Raw genomic sequence first — 20,004 nt, 5'->3', positions numbered from 1 at the left:
GGTAAAGGGTTTTCCTTAGTATGAAAATAATTTTCCCTCTCGAGAAATAAAATTAAACACTATTAAAAGTTCAATTACACTATCGTTGTTTCCGAGCTGGGGATAACTTCAAAACTAGAGTACTAACACAATCTTGTAAGACACACTCTTGTCTTGGATACCAAAGGCACTTTGGTATTACAGAAGGGGCCGCAGACGTTTGTGCAGATTGTTCTGGAATTCTTATAGTGGTGGCACACATGCAGCACCAGTGCTATCATAGGAGGCCATTCCCTCATTTGCATGAGTGTGTGGCGCCATACAGATGAGGTAATCTCTTTGCCTCTGCACCCATGCCGTATTATGGACGCCGGTGCAAAGGCAAAGAAGCTGCCAGCAGGCGCACTAAAAGTGTGCCACAACAAGTTGCCACATTGTCAGTATGCTCCCTGATGGCAACCCTTTGGAGGGGACTAAGGGGGACTTCTCAGACATTCCTCTGCAGGCAGGTGCAGTCACTCACTGCACCCACCCCCATATGGTACTATAATCCCTTCTCAAAGTGGAAGCAGGTTGCTACCTGCATTGTGAAAACATGGAAAAAACTGCTTCGTATTTCACTTGAATGCACTGCCTGCAGGGCAGCAAGAGTTTGAGGTTGTCCTGAGGGCAGCACATTCTCTGTAATAGGGCGCACATTTTGTGAACAGTGCACCTATTTAAAGGTACGCCATTGTGCAGACAGGCAAAGTGCAACCTATTTGTAAAAAGGGCACTGGAATCCCATGAGAATTTCCCAGCAGTTATGGATCAAAAATGAAGGAATATAGACTGAACTTGCAAAATCCTGTCTTTTTTGAGAACTGAATTTACAATTTCTTTCCAATACTCATCTAAATTTTAGAACCAGTCAAACGTTAATCATGTATGCGAGACACTTCCTCACAGAAAAACTTTGTGGATTAAGTTCTTTTATATTGTTTTATTTTAGAGTTCTTGATTTGGTACGGCTAGACCCAAAAAGTGACAGAGCACTTTACAACATATATTAATAGGAGAAATACTTTCTCAACAGCTGCAGGAGAACAGAAATTATGTTGCATGATATAAACATTTGTGGATGGTATTGATAGAATTCTTTGAACTTTCAAAGCTATAGTCATTTGTGATTTAAAATATACAGAATGATTGGTCTTATACAGAGAGGAGCAGAATGATAATAAGGTACATAACATTTATGCATTTGTAATAAGAGGCAGCTATGAAAAAGACAACAAGCTGAGGGTATGTAAGTTGGTTTAGTTAGTTTGCCAGATGGCTTGTTGTCACAATAAACCATGGGTTTTAACACCAAAGCTCGAATAAGATGCAACATCACCAGACGTCGCCTTCCTCACAGAAACCTGGATGAACGCCTCCTCAGCCCCCAACATCGCCATAGCCATCCCGGACGGCTACAAGATCACCCGGAGGGACCGTGTCAACCAAACCGGAGGAGGCATCGTCAAAGTCCACAGAAACACCATCCGCATCACAACCAACTCAGACGACACCCTCACCGCCGCCGAACACCTTCACTTTCAGATACACACCGACCCCAAGACCACCCTCAGAGGCACCCTCATCTACAGACCCCCCGGACCACGCACACAATTCAGCGTAGCCATCGCAGACTTCATCAGTACGCACGCCCTCACCTCCACAGACTACATCATCCTAGGGGACCTCAACTTCCACCTGGTAGAACAACAAGGATCGCAACACTGCCGCCCTGCTGGACAACCTCGCCAACCTCGGACTCAAGCTGCTGGTAAACACCCCCACCCACTACGCCGGCCACACGCTTGACCCCATCTTCTCCTCCAGCAAACACATCTCCTTCAGCCACTCCACCGGACTACACTGGACAGATCACAGCTGCATCCACTTCAACTTCAGGAGAACCACGACCCACCACCACCCGCAACCGGTTCCCCGCAGAAGCTGGAGTAAGATCACCGCCGACCAGCTCACCACCACCCTCAGCCAGAACCCGCCCACCAACACGACGGACCCCAGCAAAGCAGCCCGCAACCTCACACAGTGGCTGACCAACTGCGCCGACAAACTCGCACCACTGAAGAACCCTCCCAGCAGACCCGGCAGTAAGAACGCCTCCTGGTTCACCAACGACCTCAAGAACTCCAAGAAAACCTGCCGCACCCTTGAGAAAGCCTGGCGCCGGGACCAGACAGCAGAACACATGACAGCCCTCAAGATCGCCACCCGCAACCACCTGCTGATCCGCACCACCAAGAAAACAGCATTCAAAGAGCGACTGGACAACAACACCCACTACAGCAAGGAACTCTTCAGCATTTTCAAGGAGCTCTCTAACTCCAGCGCCTGCAACAACGACATCACATCCTCATAAGACCTCTGCCACTCACTCGCCTCGTTCTTCCATCGCAAGATCGCCGACATACACAACCGCTTCGGCGCACAAACCACGCACCTACCACCGAACCAGCGCCCCCCACCACCACCCTCTGCACCTGGACCCCTGTCAGCACCGAAGACACCACCCACCTGATGAACACCATCCACTCTGGATCCCCCGCCGACCCCTGCCCTCAAAACATCTTCAACAAAGCCAACTCCATCATCGCACCCCAACTTCGGAACATCATCAACAGCTCCTTCGCATCCGCCACCTTTCAGGAGAGCTGGAAACATGCCGAGCTGAGCGCCATCCTGAAGAAACCCATCGCGGATCCCACGGACCTCAAGAACTTCCGCCCCATCTCACTCCTCCCCTTTCCAGCCAAAGTCATTGAGAAGACAGTCAACAGACAACTCTCTGCCTTCCTCGAGACCAACGGATCCCTCGACGACTCACAGTCCTGTTTCCGAGCAAACCACAGCACTGAGACCACCCTCATCGCAGCCACCGACAACATCAGGTCCCTGCTCGACAACGGGGAAACGGCTGCCCTCATCCTCCTGGACCTCTCAGTAGCCTTCGACACCGTATGCCACCGCACCCTGATACAGCGCCCCAGCAAAATCCAAGGAGCGGCACTGGAGTGGATCATCGCGTTCCTCGCCGGAAGAACCCAGTGAGTCCGCCTCCCTACGTTCCGATCCGCGGCCACCGAAGTCATCTGCGGCGTTCCACAAGGATCCTCACTCAGCCCCACCCTCTTCAACGTCTACATGAGCCCTCTTGCAGCCATCGCCCGCCAACACAACCTTAACATCCTCTCCTACGCCGACGACACCCAGCTGATCCTGTCCCTCACCAACGACCCCGCCACCGCCAAAGCCAGCCTCCAGGAAGGAATGAAAGACGTCGCAGAATGGATGAAGACCAGCCGTCTGAAACTGAACTCAGACAAGACGGAAGTCCTCATCCTCGGACCATCTCCTTCTGCCTGGGACGGCTCCTGGTGGCCCCCGGCCCTGGGCACCGCACCCAAGCCAACGGACCATGCACACAACCTGGGCTTCATCCTGGACTCCTCCCTCACGATGACCAAGCAAGTCAACGCCGTCTCGTCCACCTGCTTCAACACCCTGTGCATGCTCCGAAAATCTTCCGATGGATCCCCACCGAAACCAGGAAGACGGTCACCCAGGCCCTCATCACCAGCCGTCTGGACTATGGGAACACCCTCTACGCTGGAACCACTGCCAAACTCCAGAAAAGACTCCAGCGCATTCAGAACGCCTCAGCACGACTCATCCTGGACATCCCTCGCCACGGCCACATCTCTACCCACCTGAAAGACCTGCACTGGCTCCCCGTTAGCAAGAGGATCACGTTCAGACTCCTCACCCACGCACACAAGGCTCTCCACAACACGGGCCCGAATTACCTCAACAGCCGCCTCACCTTCTACATACCCACCCACCAGCTCCGATCCGCCAGCCTCGCCCTCGCCGCAGTCCCACGATTTCGGAAATCCACCATCGGAGGAAGATCCTTCTCCTACCTGGCAGCCAAGACATGGAGCTCCCTCACCACTCGCCTACGGCTGACCCCGGACCATCTCGCCTTCAGGAAACAACTCAAGACCTGGCTGTTCGAGCAGTAGCGTCCCCACCCCCCCTCAAGCGCCTTGAGACCCTTGCGGGTGAGTAGCGCGCTATACAAATTTTGTGATTTGATTTGATTTGATAACAAATACAATTTGTGAGGTTCATTGGCCATTGGAATATTACATGTTGTTAGAAATGGGCTTTCTGCTTGGCTAGGGTATGCACCTAAGCCAGGCAGAACCCACCACTCAAGCCAGGATAAGGGAGATACACACACAAGATAATCCCAGCTCACCCCCTTTGTAGGTTGGCAGAGCAGGCAGGCTTATCTCTGAGGCAATGTGTCAAGTGTTTGTACAACAGACACCAGTGCCACACTACACACACCACAAAGGAGGCTCCTTACAGTAGTATATAAAATATCACTTATATTGTATATAAACACATTAGACCATGATCACATAAATCCCATTCAGTTTGCCAACCAGGCAATTGCCACAAGAAGAGCACTTAGATCATAAATTGCTTTTAGGTTGCTTATATCACAAATTCCTTCTGCTGCACATTCCGGGCTTATCCTGCAAAACAGATGTTACACTGGTTTCAGAAGAAGAACAAGAAGTAATAATTGATCTCAATTATTAAACAGGATGTGCAGTGGAGAAAAGCGCCAGGAAAATCATGATGTTTGCCAGCCCTGTGGCTCCAGTTTTCCCCTTGAGTACCCCGTTCTGTGCTCGCCGATCTTAGCCGTTAATCGGGCTGCCTGCCGGCTGCACACCGTGAGTGCGACCAACTCTGAAAGAAACAATGCCCCAAATGAAATTCGAGAAGGAGAGGGAGACGGAAAAACCACTAAAGCACTGGGAGCTCTCCCCTGGTATCCAAGACAGGGAGGCGTTCCATCCAGCTGGGAGCGGTACGTCAGTACCATGTGGCTGGTGTAATGCGGCAAGGCTCCTGCACCTAGCACTCGGGGGGGGGGGGACGCCCTGCGCTGCCTCACATTAGGGACACCTCTCAGTGATGCAGTCTTAATGCGCTGGGCCAGCGGCTGATGATGACGCACCTCCTAGGCGGCTGCTGGGCAACACCGGGAACTCCAGGCAGATCGCCATGTGCCGGGAAATGCAGAGGACTCATTTGTGCCAGCAGTGCCTTTGCTGGCAGATCTTCTCCTCTCTCTGCTCTGTGAGCAGCGGGTGGGTGCCCAGCCAATGTTCGGGACAGGCACCTTAACCCTCCACCACAGACAGAAGCAGCAACTGCAGGCCAATCTACCCCTTACTGAGAAAAGTCAGCATTCCACACACAGCTCTTCGGCTCTTCTTCTTGGCAGAATCAGCTTATTTCCAGAAGTAATCTAAAGTCCTGAGGTTTTAGGTCCAATACTTATGCCCCATTTTCTTATTGTTCTCTTTGGTTCAGAGTCTCTGTGCTCAGTCCAAACCAGTTCTGGCCTCCTTACTCCAGTATGACCACAGGGGGGGGAGACAGCATTGTGCAGAGGAAACACCCTACCACCGCTCTAAATGCAGAGCAGGTCTATTCTGCCTAGTGATGAGTCACCCAGGCAAGACAAGACACACCTCAACCCCCCCTTCTGACCGTCTAGAGTGAATGTACATCCCCAGCTCCTTTCACTCCAAAACCAGCCTGTGAACACTCAAACAGGCAGAGGCACACAGAATTGCAAAGCAAGAAAATGCCCACTTTCTAAAAGTGGCATTTTCAAACACAGAATTTAAAAACCACCTTCACTAAAAGGTTTGTTATTAAATTCTGAATTCAGAGAGCCTAAACCCCATTTCTCTCTATAGACTAGTAAGATGTTACAAGGCTGCTCCATGATAACCTATGGGAAAGAAAGACTTTTTTATAGTGAAAAACGAATTACACAGTATTTCACTATCAGGACTTGTAACACACAACAGTACATGTGCTACCTTTCACATACACTGTACCCTGTCCATGGGCGTACCTTGGGCCATCCTGAGGGGTGCCTTACATGTAAGAAAGGGGAAAGTTTGGACCTGGCAAGTGGGTGCACTTGCCAGGTCAACATGGTAGTTTACCACTGTGTGTGCAGACACTACAGTGGTAGGTCTGAGATACATTACAGTGCTACTTATATGGGTGGCTCTATCAGTGCTTCAAGCCCAGTAGAAGCATTTGATTTACAGGGCCTTGCATACACCATGCATTTTACTAGGGACTTTACCAGTAAAACAAATATGCCAATCATGGATAACCAATCATATTCACAATGTACACAATATACACAGAGAGCATATGCACTTTAGCACTGATCAGAAGGGGTAAAGTACCCAGAATTGTATAGCCAACAAAAACAGGGTCAGAAAAATAGGAGGCAAAAGGCAAAAGGTTTGGGGATGAACCTGCAATAAGGGCCAAGTATAACACATATTTATATATTTTTCATCAATAGTTCTTTGGTTGTGACTGGTCAAAAAGGTGTCAGTTTCAGAATAACATTTTGGGTATCTCACTTTACAAGATCACTGGTGCAGCTCGGTGTACTGTTCCTGAATCCATGCCCTACAACAAGTTCAATTCCTTTGCTGCCGTTGTTGGGCTGCTCATTATATAATCAAACAAACAGTAGCGTCTCTATTACTCATCCAAGCTGCTCACTTTTATTTTTACTTGCTCCCTGCCTCTCCTCAATCCACTTTTTTTTTAAATTACCATTTCTGCAAGGCCCCATCAACTGCATGCTGCAATCTGGCCACTCGCATCTTTCTGTTACTGCGAATATGCATCCATTTTTTATTTCTAATTTACCACTTAAAAATGGCCATACAAGTGAACATCTTACTGTTCCTAGATGGTCACCAATTCTTGTACAAGGATGATGATGCTCTAGCAGCCATCTTAAAATGTTTTTCTCATAAAGATAGAACACTTTATTATAGCTGTCAGTATATGTGAATATATGTGGTGATGCTCCAGCGGCCACTTTGGATTACATTTTTCTCAAAGGAAAACCATTGCAAGATGGATGCCCAAGCATTAGCCTTAATCTTGACACATCATAGACTATCTTGAAATTATATTGATTTAAAAATTAAATTTCAAGTTGGCGGAGGGTGCATGGTGATGCGTGTGCATGCAGACATGATACTCCAGTAACCCTAGCAGCCATTTTCTGATGTTGTCTCTTTCACAAGGCCAATGGAAGCAATCAGTGTCACAGCCAGTAGCCCAGGAATCACCTTTTAAAGGCGAGAGCTTTTGGGTCTGCCAATGCCTGTTCCTTTTGTTTTTTACATCTGTACACTCAGTTCAGTTCGTTTTTTATTTCTATAATTAAAAATCATCATAAAAATACATGGTAAACAGTGCATAAAATGTTATTAAATTACATTTCTGAACATTTACGACTATTTAAAAAGATTAAAACATTGACTGGGCACATTGTACATGGACCATGATTCGACGATGAGGTTGGTGCTAAAGTTAATTTCTCGTGTTTCTTAATCTAACAGCTATTTTTAGAAAACTTGAAATGGCGCACAGGGTATACGTATCATTTGCTTTTTGTAGAAACAACAGGACTGCTTTCGCATGGCTCAACCGTTACAGTAAAGCCCGAAGGATAGGCTAAAATATTAGGTAAAAGATAGAGCCTAAAACGACACATTAAAAATCTGTCCTGTTGATTATACATTAAAAACAGATAGGGTTCCATGCCCACCCCGTTGTCTACCAGGCTATGTGCTGTTACTGATCTCTTAAGTATCCCCGCTTTTAGTCTGGCAGCTGCAAAGCTTTCGAATAACAGTTTCTTCACTGTCGTTTTACAATTGTTTGTAATCAATGCGTGATCAAGAAACAAATGAGACTGGTGAATAGTTGTCAGAGTAACATTAACATATTTCAACCAGGGGATTTGGAGTGCATTGTCCCTTAGCAGACAGTCTTTTGCAATTTCCCTGGTTAATTCAGCCTCTGGGTTAGTCCATATTCTAATCCAAGCGGTGATAGGCCTAATCTTCACCTCGTCCGAGATGTATCCCATCCCCAATTCTTGGTGCACAATGACTGAGGAGGTAGATTTTGGAGTTTTGAGGATTCTACGGAAGAACTTGTCTTCTACAATTTGTAATTTTGTCGGGTCCTTGAATCCCCACACCTCAGCTCCATATACTGCTTTTGACGTGGTGATCGAACCATAGAGCGTCATTATTTGTTCAGGACACCACCGGCCAAGTCTATTCGCAAAACTTAAAATTGCCCCATCGGAGGATATGAGCTTAGAGCAATGTTCTTCCACTAGCGATTTAAAATGCATGTCACTATCCAGCAAAAGGCCCAAATAGGGAAAGGTGTTAACTGTTTCAAGAGTATGTGTCCCTATCTTGAACACTGGCTTCTTAGCTGTTTTTTTGCCGGCCACCATGAAAAAAGACTTTTTTAAATTTACTGCAAGGTCCAGGTTAGCCATAAACTCCACGAAACCGTTTACCAGGTGTTGTAGACTCCTCGGTGCGCGGGCCAGCAGCACCACGTCGTCCGCGTACAAAAGTACTGGGATTTGACGCGATCCTACTCTTGGGCAATCCAGGGCAAGGGAGATGAGGGAGCTTTTGTAATCCATTGATATATAACGAAAAAAGAAACGGAGCAAGGATGCAACCTTGCCTTACTCCTCCTAAGCAAGGGAAAGCTTCCGTACGTCCCCCCTCTGGGCTAAATCTCACTTTAGCCGTAGTGTTCCAATGGAGCTCTTTTAGGATGTTGATGAGCTCCACTTCCATGCCCATTGTGACCATCATCGCCCATAGTTTACTTCTGTTGACATTGTCGAATGCGGCTGCCAGGTCCATAAACCCCATATAAACAGTGCCCTTGCTGGCTTTGGTATATTTAGCAGTTAACAGATATAGGTTCAAACACTGGTCGCTAGTTGATCTACCACATCTAAAACCATACTGGGTGTCCACTAGGGTACGGTGTTCCTCGGTCCACTCTGTTAGCTGATTTAATATCACCCTCCCTAGTATTTTTGCTGAAACATCGATTAAAGAAATCGGCCTGTAGCATTTGGGATCTTCTCGGCTCCCTTTCTTAAAAATGGGTACTATCAGTGCGGTGGACCAGGAGCGTGGCAGGCCAGACCTAACCGCCGCATTTAAGACCCTTGTTAGGATAGGTGCCCATAGGTCTATGTTGCTTCTATATAGATCGGGTGGTGATCCATCAGGGCCTGGTGCTTTATTGGGTGTGAGCCCTTGTATCGCTAGTTTGAGTTCTTCAAGTGTAAAGGCTAGGTCTACACTCCTGTCACCTTCCCACAATCCCTCTTGTGTGGGCCCCTTGGTGTTATTATACAGGCCCTCAAAATGTCCGACCCACTGGTCAGGGAGGATATTTGCACTAATAACTGGGGTAGTGTTATCCTGAAAACAGGGCCTTTTCACAATTCTCCAAAATTCAGAATAATCCCTGTTTTCACCTGCCTCTCTCAGGTCTGCCCATACCTCTGCCTGTAGTACCAGCTTCCTCTCCTTTATTTTGGCTTTGTAAATTTGTCTACAATTGGCCACTAGTGCCGTGTCCCTTGGTTTGCGTTTGAGGGCTTTTTTAAGGTTACTTAGTGCTTTGGAACAACTTGTGTCGAACCAACGTAGGCGAGTTGATTTCTTAATGGGGCCTTTTATTTCCAGCAATTTATCCGCTAGTTTTGTTAGGGATTCAAAAGAGGCTACTAGGTCTGAGCGTTTTATTTGGAGATCCAAACACTCCTCCACATATTTCCCGCCTTCCACTATTAGTGTTTTATAGAATTCCTGTGGGTTTACTTTTGTCCACTTAAGGCGCCTTCCTTGGGCTACAGGCTGCAACCTGCCCTCCCTTTTGTTGCTATTAGTTCTACGGCCCCCATGGTTTAAATCTATGGTTAGTGGGTTATGATCACTAAAGGGGCTCCATTTTGTTATTACCTTCTTGACTCTAGACAGAGCAAAAGAAGAGATGATTATGTAGTCAATCGTTGAGGAGCAACCTCTGCCTTTGAATGTAGGAACATATGAATCCTCCCTCTCCGGGACACTCTAGACTCTGCCGTTCTGTGCAGAGGGGTGTATCTTCGTTTCAAGAGTGCAGGTGTTGTGGTCCTGTTTCATTTTCGAGGGTGGGGAGAGTTGCTAAACTTCATATTTTCATTTATTTACAAACATGAGGATCAAGCTGTTGGGCCTAGGATTGTTCATGCTAGGGGGACTACTGATTCACAACTGTGTTTTTTTCTTTTAAATTGCAAATATTTAACCTTGGAAACTGTTGTGCTAGTTCACACAAATAGCAACTCATTACATAATTAGAAAAATTAAACAAAAGGGTCCAAACACTTTTTAGTGAAAGACATTTTGCAGAATCTAGAAGTCCTCCATCTACCCTAGAAAGTCTCCTCCACTGTTTTCCTTAAGTTCCCATAGTGGCCCTCTTAGTACTCGCCAGGAAGATTCCATTTCATCTTGTGCCTCCCCCGCCCAACAAAAGCGAGGGATTTCCATTCTAAAGTCGTCTCAGTTCCTAGTGCAGATCCACACTTGGAATATTTACACTGAATTAAACACAAGTTCATGTTCAAGGAAACTCTTCAGCTCAAAAACCGAGCATTGACTGCGGAGCAAGGCTGAGGGAAACGTACCTGCTCACTGCTTTTTTCACCGTCTATTGTGGAGAGCCATTTATTGATCTTATATTGGCTCTAAACCTAATAAATCGTTTGCTATCCTTTTAGGTATCGATATACTGGTACCATTTCCAGGGGCATGATGGGGAAATGGGGGCCCCATTTAAGGCAGGGGACACCCTGCACCAGACAGTGAAGCCAAGAAAAGTGTTAAATAAAAATCATGCAGCTCGCAAAGTGAGAGAGGCTAAGCAGTGCCAAGCGACGTGGCCAAAGTATTTAGTCATGGGTGTTGACTCATAAATCCCGTCTCGAGCCTTCATGCTGCTCATTAAACTGCGATGGTCTAAATGCAACCTAGTGCCACACATACTGAAACATTTGAAAGATTGTACAGGTTAGCCCGTGCATTTTGCACAATTCCTATAGGAAACAGAGCTACGAAAATATCCATAATCCCTCTGCTAACCAGCCAATTTGTGGTCTTGGCATCTTTACGTACACATTCGAAGAGAGGTTATAAATAGGCTTCATATGGGAAATCTATGAACTCAAACATTGTTAACAGTAATGACTTTAGTGAAAATTTAAAATGAAGTTTATTCCCAGCTTCAGGAGAGATGGTTCTGAACAACCTGTGGTGCCTGCTACAAGTTAAAATTTTGGCGCAATAGAACAGGACATTCATTACATGTATTTCATTTAACAGAAACAAATAGTTTACTTTTGTGTCGTCAGACAGAGTCCACATGCCAACAATCACAGCCAGCTGTGGGAATGAATTTCCAGGAAACACAATCCCATGCCCACAAAAGCACACTGCTTTTACATTTTGGTTTTACTGAGAAAGTCTGAGAAAGATTTCAACTGACAACCTATTTCTTTAAATAACACAAGAGAGGAGCCCGAATGGTGCCTGGATATATCCATGATTGTGTCAGTGAAAAGAAGTCATGAAAAAGGCACAGCAGATCTCTGTAAAAAGCGATTTATAGGTTATATGGTCATATGACGGTACGCTAAAAATGTTTTAATTTTAATTGGCTTATTCCACTGATATCAATTTGCCATGGAGGGGAGGGATTTCCCTTAAAATAGTCCAAACACTTAAGAAGCTGTTGCGCAGCTGCATTTTTAACATCACATACCATAATGTGTATTCATTCGTAAGCACACGTTCACCCAATGGTATCTTGGCGCTGAATAAGTTGTTTCTTGTTGCCCAACTCAACTCAATGCTACTCATTTTATCGACCTCAAAAGGATGACAGGCTGAGTGGACCCACCGGGATTTGAACCTGTGGCCATGAGGTAAAACACAGGCTCCTACAGTGGATGCATTAGTCCACTAATCCGCCAGACCTGGTTGCAGTCTCATTTTTTCTGTTCATTGTGCTGTTATGGTGTCATGAATAGAAATGTTTTTTCTCCCACTTTGCTAATGTTTGTATCCATGTATGTAATTGGTATTTATATAGCGTGAGCCTAGCCAAAAAGCAGAAGAGCTCTACATAGTCCAGAATAACGTTAATGAGTGGTAGGAAAGGCTGCTGGTTTATGAACCGTTAAAGCATTGTGATGTAGTTTTCTTTCAAGAGGTCGGTATTATACCCTTTCCTAAATGTAGGCAGCTTTAGAGCGGCTCTGATGGATACAGGTATGTTGCTCAGATCCTGGGTGCATAGATGGAAAAAGCTTCCCTCCTGTTTTCTTTTTTACACTTCTTAGTGTACAGTCTGATAGTGTTCTGTCTGCGGGTGTGCTGAATTCCATGACTGATATTACTGGGCATGGTGGACATGGACGGCAGCAGTGCTTGACTGGTAGTAAATTAAGTGTCAGACCCTCATCAAGAGGCTACTGCAACTTGCACCACCTATTGTCCCAGACAGCACTGCCAAAGAGAGTACCAAACAAGTACTAACATTTACAATCTTACAAGTGTAACAATTCAGATTATCCCAGACCCCAAAGCTATGAAGATGTCTTGCGCAGTAGATATTAGGCATGTTTAATTTATATAATGGAATAAGAAGCAACTGTTGTGCATTCTCTAAATTAGACTGACAGCTCTAGCATATTGCAGACTGTTCATAAGTGCCGTTTTGGTAATTAAGTTCCTTTGCCGAGCACTGGAAACTACAGGCTCAAATTAAGCACCGGATGGCAGCCTGAGTTGCATGTTAGAAAACAAAATGTTCACCTCCTTTCTAACTAGGTGTTAGAAAGTAGATAATTATGTAGAGTGGGCTGTTGGCCACTTCAAGGAATAATAACACTATCCTGTTAGGGTGAACTCTAAAAGTCACTAACCTGAGCTCCTTTCCTTTGGTAGCTATGGCTCAGATCAGACAACCTTAAACTAGAGCAATATCTAAAGTATTTCTGCTGCACCTAAACAGTAATAAAGTCAAAACCGCAACCAAACAATAAAAATCCAAAACCAAGTTAGAAAACTAGAGTAAATGGTAATGAACAAAATGACACCAAAACAACAAAAATCCAATCAGAGATATGAATTTTTAAAGTTTTAGTGAAAACAGTGTCAGGAAGCACTAAGCGCCAGTGGCAGTCTATGCTCGTTGTAGACTGAGAAGAAGGCATATTTTAGGACCAGCTGCAATGGACCGCAAGGTCCGATACACCAAGTGGGACAAGGTATCAGGAGGTAACTGAAGAAGGCTTATGGGGTCAGATACCTTCTCATCATGGGTCCCGCTGAAACAAGTTTACTACTGCGGAGAAACGCCAAGTGGGGTGAACCTTTTTTCCTCAGCCCAGAGAAGTCAAGTCTTCACTGGATTGGCTCTGGTGGTTGGTCTAAGTGCTCTGGTGGATGGAAGTCAAGAAATCTTTTAAGTCTGAAAACCATGTAGTGGTTAGTCCTGTTTTCCTCGGGTCTTCACTTAAGGCGCCCAGGCTTCAGGGGGCTCTTATGACTTCAGGGCTTGGTTCAGCAAAGGCAGTGTACAGGGTTGAGGGCGGGTCGAGCTTTGACTGGGCAACTGTTCATTTAGGAAAAAGTAGCTATCAGCCTGTTGGGTACCTGTAGCCACACAGGAAGCAAGATAACTGACCTTTAGAGTCACTGTCTTTTTCCTGGGTATAGGAGGGAGCAGGTACTGTCCCTTCGGAACTCCTCTCGGCTTACAGAAAGCAGGATTCAGTCCTCTTCTGATTTTCTGCAGGTTCATAAAGTGTTCTGAGGAGGGTTTCTTGGGTTGGCACATTTATGGTTAGCATTAACTATTGGGTGGGGATAATTCCTGGCTCCACCCTAACCAATTATTATTATTATTATTATTATTCCGAGTTTTGTATAGCGCCTGGTTACCAATAGGCATCCCAGCGCTTATCAGAACATAACAGTGCTAATAGAAAACAGGGATTAGACGGAGAACAAAAAAGTTTTTAAAAGTTTACGGAACCTGAGAAGACTGGCTTCGGAGCTAAAAGTTCACAAGGGTAACCCTACCCACTTCTTAGGCAGCTCCTGCTTGCCCTAAATCAAACAATCCCAGAGTGTGCCTAACTCCTAAATCCCAAAATGGAGAAGCCATTTCTCCTTTGTCCAGAAACTGGGTTTCCATCCAGAGATGAGCCCCGGCAAATTAGTAGACCCCTCCTTTGTGGTCTATCAAAACTGATTCTGGGAGTAGCTTCCCTCCAACTGGGTTGGAGTGAGCTTGCCTGGGGGATCACAGCGTAGCCTTCTCCATGTTTCACCTTAAATTTACTTTGAAGTTAACAGAGTTCATGGGTCTGATGGAGCATAATTATCTTAGTATAATTTGCCTTGATCAATTCCTGCTCATTGGATAGTGTGATACTAATTTATACTTAAGAAACATGACTAACAATGTGAATCATAAACCACGTGCATCGTAAAAGCATACAGAATGGTCACAAACCGGATTGAGAAGAAAATTATTCATGAGAGAGACAGAAAACTAATAATGTTAATGAATTCATGATCAATAAAATGCTATGAGAATCTATAAATGTCACACTGTGTGATGTAATGACATAGCCTTTAAAAAAAATTACTATGGAAATGCTAAAATAAGTGCTCATTTAGTAGATAAAATGGACTAACAAGTAAAAAAATTAATAAAAAGATTTCTACTCGTGTAGCAGTACCATTATGAAAAACCTGCAATTTTCAAATGTCACGACAAATGTGCTTAATCATTTATAAATGATTTGGAAATGAGTTCATTCTTAATTGAAGATAGACAGACTATAGACTTTGACCAATGGAAATCATGCAAACTGCACAAAAGCTACTTTGTGGGATGGAACTATAAACGATTGGGACTATAACTGCCCTGTGGGAAGAGGACTGCAGGGGCTTTTCTCACAAAATTTCGTATCGGCCTGACATGCTGTTGGTCTGAAATCTTTCTCCCTTGAACTGAACTCTTCTGTTTCCCCCTGCACTTTGCCAGCTGGTGAAGGTGAGCAGGCTAAACATTTCGGCTTAAACGTTAAAGACTCTGGCTATTGTACGCTGTGCTTTCGCGTCCTACTGGGCTCTTATCAAGTCCTCATTCCTGATAAATCTGCAAATTAATCTTTGGTTTGTATGATTCTTGATTGCATTATGTTTTCTCTCTCTCTCCCCATGTTTTATATTGAAGATGTATTTTGCTCTGAGCTGTGATGTATTGTGATTTATCTGTATTCAATTGATAACCAATATTAAATTAATCTAATGTATTTTTGGTGCCTTGACCAATCAACTAGAAGACTTGATAAATATTTTGCTTGCTATGACTATTCATGCGTATGTCATTTATTAGTGTTGAGTCATTTGATATTTACACATATTATTGCTGATTAGAAAGGCACTTCTTTAGTGTAGGTACTCATGTAGGAGTGTCCATCCATCTCTGCTTATCCGAGACCCTATCAGCTAGATCGACAGATCCATCATGGGACCCTTGTAGTAAAGTGATTTGGTTTGATATTAGTTATGAAGAGTTTACATGGGCCAAACTCTGTGGTACTTTGATTTTTGGTAGCTGAGGTTGTGTGTATGGAAAAATGTATAATGTCCTGCTGTATCTGGTCCACCCAACTAGTCTTCCTGCAAGCAGAAGAAAAACACATCCCCACACCCAGGCCATAGTTTTTTTTATCTGGGGGTAGTTTTCACGCCTCATTATTATCAAATATCAGGCACCCTAGCTGGTGGGTAACACGGTGTACTTACGGATGAAGTATTAATATTTAAAAGCAGGGCTTCCTGTCTGTCAAAAAGGGTTATTTTGACAGGTTTGACAGAAGATTTTTAGGCTGCTGCAGTCAGGCTACATATCGTAGGCCAGAAGCCATGCTTTACACTGCTCCTCGATGGCACAGTAGATCTTGCAGGCAAGTTAAATATGGCAATCAGGTGTAAGCCAATTTAACCATCTTTAATGGGGGAGCTCATTAATTTTACTCCTGTTTAACAGGGGGTAAAAGTGCAGAGTTATAAGTCCAGCAAAAATGTCCAGAAAAAGGTGACAAATCTGGGGTGACAAAGCAAGAGTAAATTTGCTACACTGCTGCTAATCAAGTGATATGCACTTCTGGGTTTTGGCTAAAGATGAAATATTCACAGTGAGTTGTTGTACTCAGTCATTTAGGTACTTTAGATGGTGGTAGTGCATCTATACATGTATGAAGAGTGGCAAAGGTTAGTAAGGTATCTCTCCAACTGCTAGTAATCATCTAGAGATGGGAGCTCTGTGGTTTGGCAGGTCAAGGTACATTGAATCAGTGAGTACAATTCAGGCGAAAGTGGTACGTCCACTACTACAGTTCGATTTCATGTGCTAATTTGCAACATATTACTCATTGCTAAGGTATCTTATGTTTCTCCTTTTCTTTATACGGCAGTTAGCTCTATTTGGCATGGCTAAAATATTCTTTAATCAAAGTTTGTCTATGCAGACAAATGAGAAACAATGATTTTTGAATGCAACAAACATCACTAATGGCTTTCACAAGAACCAGAGATTACCAATAGTGTGTTCCTCCTGGAGTCGTTTCTCCTGTACCAAAACAGTAGTGAGTTTGTTAGAAACAATGTATTTTTAACATAATGCCACAATGCCAGGCAATGAATGGGAAGTCTCTTGACATAGTGCAAGACTGAATTCAAGAGCTGGCCTACACTATGGGACTAATCAGGAAAAAGAAATAAAAATACAATCAGCAATTTACATATCCGCTTTAAAATAATTTTTCATTTTTTTTCTATTTTCATACTCTTCCGGTAGTAAGCCAGGAAACCTGCCCCAGATTCACTTTTCTCTGCCAGGAAGGTAATTTACTCCTGTCAGGGCTCCATTTGAAGATTTGCTGGCAGGTATAAATGAGAAACTTACATTGGCAGTCAAAAATACGTTTGCGAATAAGTCCCAAAGATTCCTTGTGATCACTTATAATAAAAGTCTCAATGGTACATCAGGTCAGGTCTCGAAGGTAGGTCACAAGACTGAATGATGAAGATTAGCACAAGCGAGATATTGCCGCCCATACCAATATCTGTATCAAAATAGGGCTTGTAAATTAATTTCTTCTATCCCTGTCAGATGTTTCTAGACACTATCCAATTCGTTCCTTACAAATAAAGCAGAGCATGAATGTATCAATAAGATGTATACTTACATCACTGTAAATTTTGCTTCCAATTACACGGGCATATTGTGGATTCGCCTGCATACAATTTCGAGGACAGTAAATCCTACGAAAAGAAACAAAAATATAAAACCATTTTATCGCTCCTGGTAGACGAAGTCAGCATTGTGATGCACTGTAACATAGCAAAGGAGGCCAACAAAATGTATAGCTTAATGCATGAGTCATTAAAATGATGAGCATGCACTCAACCTGCTCCTTCTGAGGTACATGATTATTATTATCTAACAATTAGATTATTTGACAAATTATCTAATGTCAAATATTAACCGGATCATAAACTGCCTTATGGAAAGCACATTTCAAAAAATCAAGTTTAGTGTTCCAAATGTTTTTACAATAATGATAAAATAATTTTTACAGAATTTTAGCCATTTTGGGCACTGGATATAAAAGATGCCACTGGTCTCCATCTAAATGCCAACCTATTTGATATGGTAGCGGAATATCATTTATTAAATTCTGTTTGACAATTTTGCATCCTGAATATCACCTCATTTGATTAATAATAGAAAATCCGTTTCAATTTGGGAGCTTTATTTGTAAAAGATATTTAGGACGCAATATTTGGTCTGACTATGTTTTTGTCCAATATATTCGACATGCAACCTTTTTCTTTATCCACATCAAAAGGATTAGTAACTGAGCAGACCTTGCCATGATTCAAAATTATGATCTGTCAGACCCAGGATTGTTAGTGAATAAACTGCTAAGCAATCATCCCGGTTCTTTTATAACCTATATTTTGGCAGATTTACTCAATATTATTCGGGTGCTATTTGTTTAATTGACATGTTTTTTCACTGCAAACGTAAAAACAGTGCCCCAATCTATTCTGTATGCACTGCTGACTTTTATGTTATATATTGTAACACAAGAAGTAGTGTACAAGATTGGAATAATTTAGTACTTGTAAAAAATATATCCAGGACGCTATAGTTGATCAAATACATAGGTCTGATATTTGGGGAGGAACGTGGACTTAAGCTGCTTTATTCAAACCGTCGCTCACATGCTTCCCCCTGCTGTCTCTAGAAGATCTCGATCTTTCACTTGATGCCACCAAGTCCTGCTCGCCTTTGGACCCATGCCCACTAAAAATTCTGAAAATTTGCAGAGGGTCTGTGCTTACCCCTCTACTGAGGTTATGAACCTGGCGATCCGAGAGGGTATCTTTCCCTCCCCCTGGAAGACCGCCATTGTTAGGCCTTTGCTTAAAAAACCCTCCCTAGATCCAGGAATCCTGAAGAATTACCGTCCCATCTCTTTGCTCCCGGCCCCAGCCAAGATTCTGGAATCTTATATAAACCAAAATCTATCTGCTTTCATTGAAAACTCCAACATGCTTGATAGCTCCCCGCACGGCTTTCGATCAGCTCACAGCACTGAGTCTGCTCTCACTGTTGTGACAAACAAAATTCGATCGGATGTTGACAGGGGACACCCTTTGCTGCTTGTGTTATTAGATCTCACAGCAGCATTTGACACTCTGTCCCCGTCAATATTGATCTCCAGGCTTAAGGACATCGGATTAGGAGGCTCTGCCCTTAGTTTACTCTCCTCTTTTCTACATCACAGGGAGCAGAGAGTTAAAATGGGCAACTTTCTCTCTGACCCCCAAAAGTTGCTCCTCGTTGAGCCCTCTATTTTTTAACATCTATGTTACCCCACTTGCAAAGGTGGTAAGATCCTTTGGCCTGGATGTGCTTTCGTATGCCGATGGCACTCAGATCCTGGTATCCATCACCCAGCCAGCCTGTGAGATTGCATCCAAGTTTAGAGCCTGTATTGAGGCAGTCTCCCAATGGATGGCGTGTAATTTTTTTAAACTAAACAGAGAAAAGACCGAAGTTATGGTCTTTGGAGGGAGCCAAGATCTTTGGTCGAAGGACAGGTGGCCACCGTCCCTGGGAGACTGTCCGACCCCTACTTCTATTGCTAAGAACCTTGGCGTACAAATTGATCCTTCCCTATCTTTCGATTCTCAGGTAAATAGGACAGTGTCAGCTTGTTGTGGCATCATTAGAATTTTAAAGAAAATTGCCCCCTACCTGTCCTTGGCAGCCCGGAAACAAGCAACAGCTGGCTTAGTACTATCGAGGCTAGATTATTGTAATGCCCTTTATGGCGGCATCAATAAAGGCTCCATCTACCGCCTCCGAATGGTGCAGAATGCAGCAGCCAGGTTGGTTTTAAACCTTCCTAGGAGAGCGTCTGCAACAATGGCCAGAAGGGACCTTCACTGGCTTCCGATTCCATCTAGGATCTCCATCAAAATTCTTTGTCTGGTCCATGGTGCTTTCCATGGCTCAGGATCTGAAGGTATTAGATCTCTTTTGTGTGCATATACCCCCATTAGAACTCTTCATTCATCATCGAAGAAAAGGCTTGTGGTTCCTAGGTTTGCAAAGGTAAGATGGGGAGGCAGAGACTTCTCCACCTTGGCTCCCAAACTTTGGAACTCCCTCCCCCTGGAGCTCACCAGTCAATTTTCCTTAGCAATCTTTAAAAAACTTCTGAAGACTTGGCTTTTCTCTCAAGTATATTAGGGTCGGCTCTTCCAGTGGCCTCTTGGTCTAGTTATCTGGTAGTTTGGACTTATATGTTTGTTTGTATTGCGCCTTGATGCCCCCTGGGGCTAAGTTTGCGCGGTA

At 44.2% G+C, this 20,004-nt stretch overlaps 1 protein-coding gene across 1 annotated transcript in view; it reads right to left on the bottom strand.

The window, feature by feature from the left end:
- The window catches only part of CRISPLD1 (cysteine rich secretory protein LCCL domain containing 1), a 280,007-nt gene that overhangs the window by 91,964 nt on the left and 168,039 nt on the right, over nt 1-20,004 (bottom strand). Inside the window, exon 13 of the mRNA XM_086965901.1 lies at nt 17,321-17,396. Within this exon, the coding sequence (XP_086822027.1) occupies nt 17,321-17,396 (76 nt within the window). The remainder of the gene's footprint in view (nt 1-17,320; nt 17,397-20,004) is intronic.

This window comes from Lissotriton vulgaris, chromosome 4_1, assembly GCF_964263255.1.
Source record: "Lissotriton vulgaris chromosome 4_1, aLisVul1.2, whole genome shotgun sequence".
NCBI classification, from domain to species: Eukaryota; Metazoa; Chordata; class Amphibia; order Caudata; family Salamandridae; genus Lissotriton; species Lissotriton vulgaris.
This window is presented reverse-complemented; position numbering and strand designations above follow the sequence as displayed.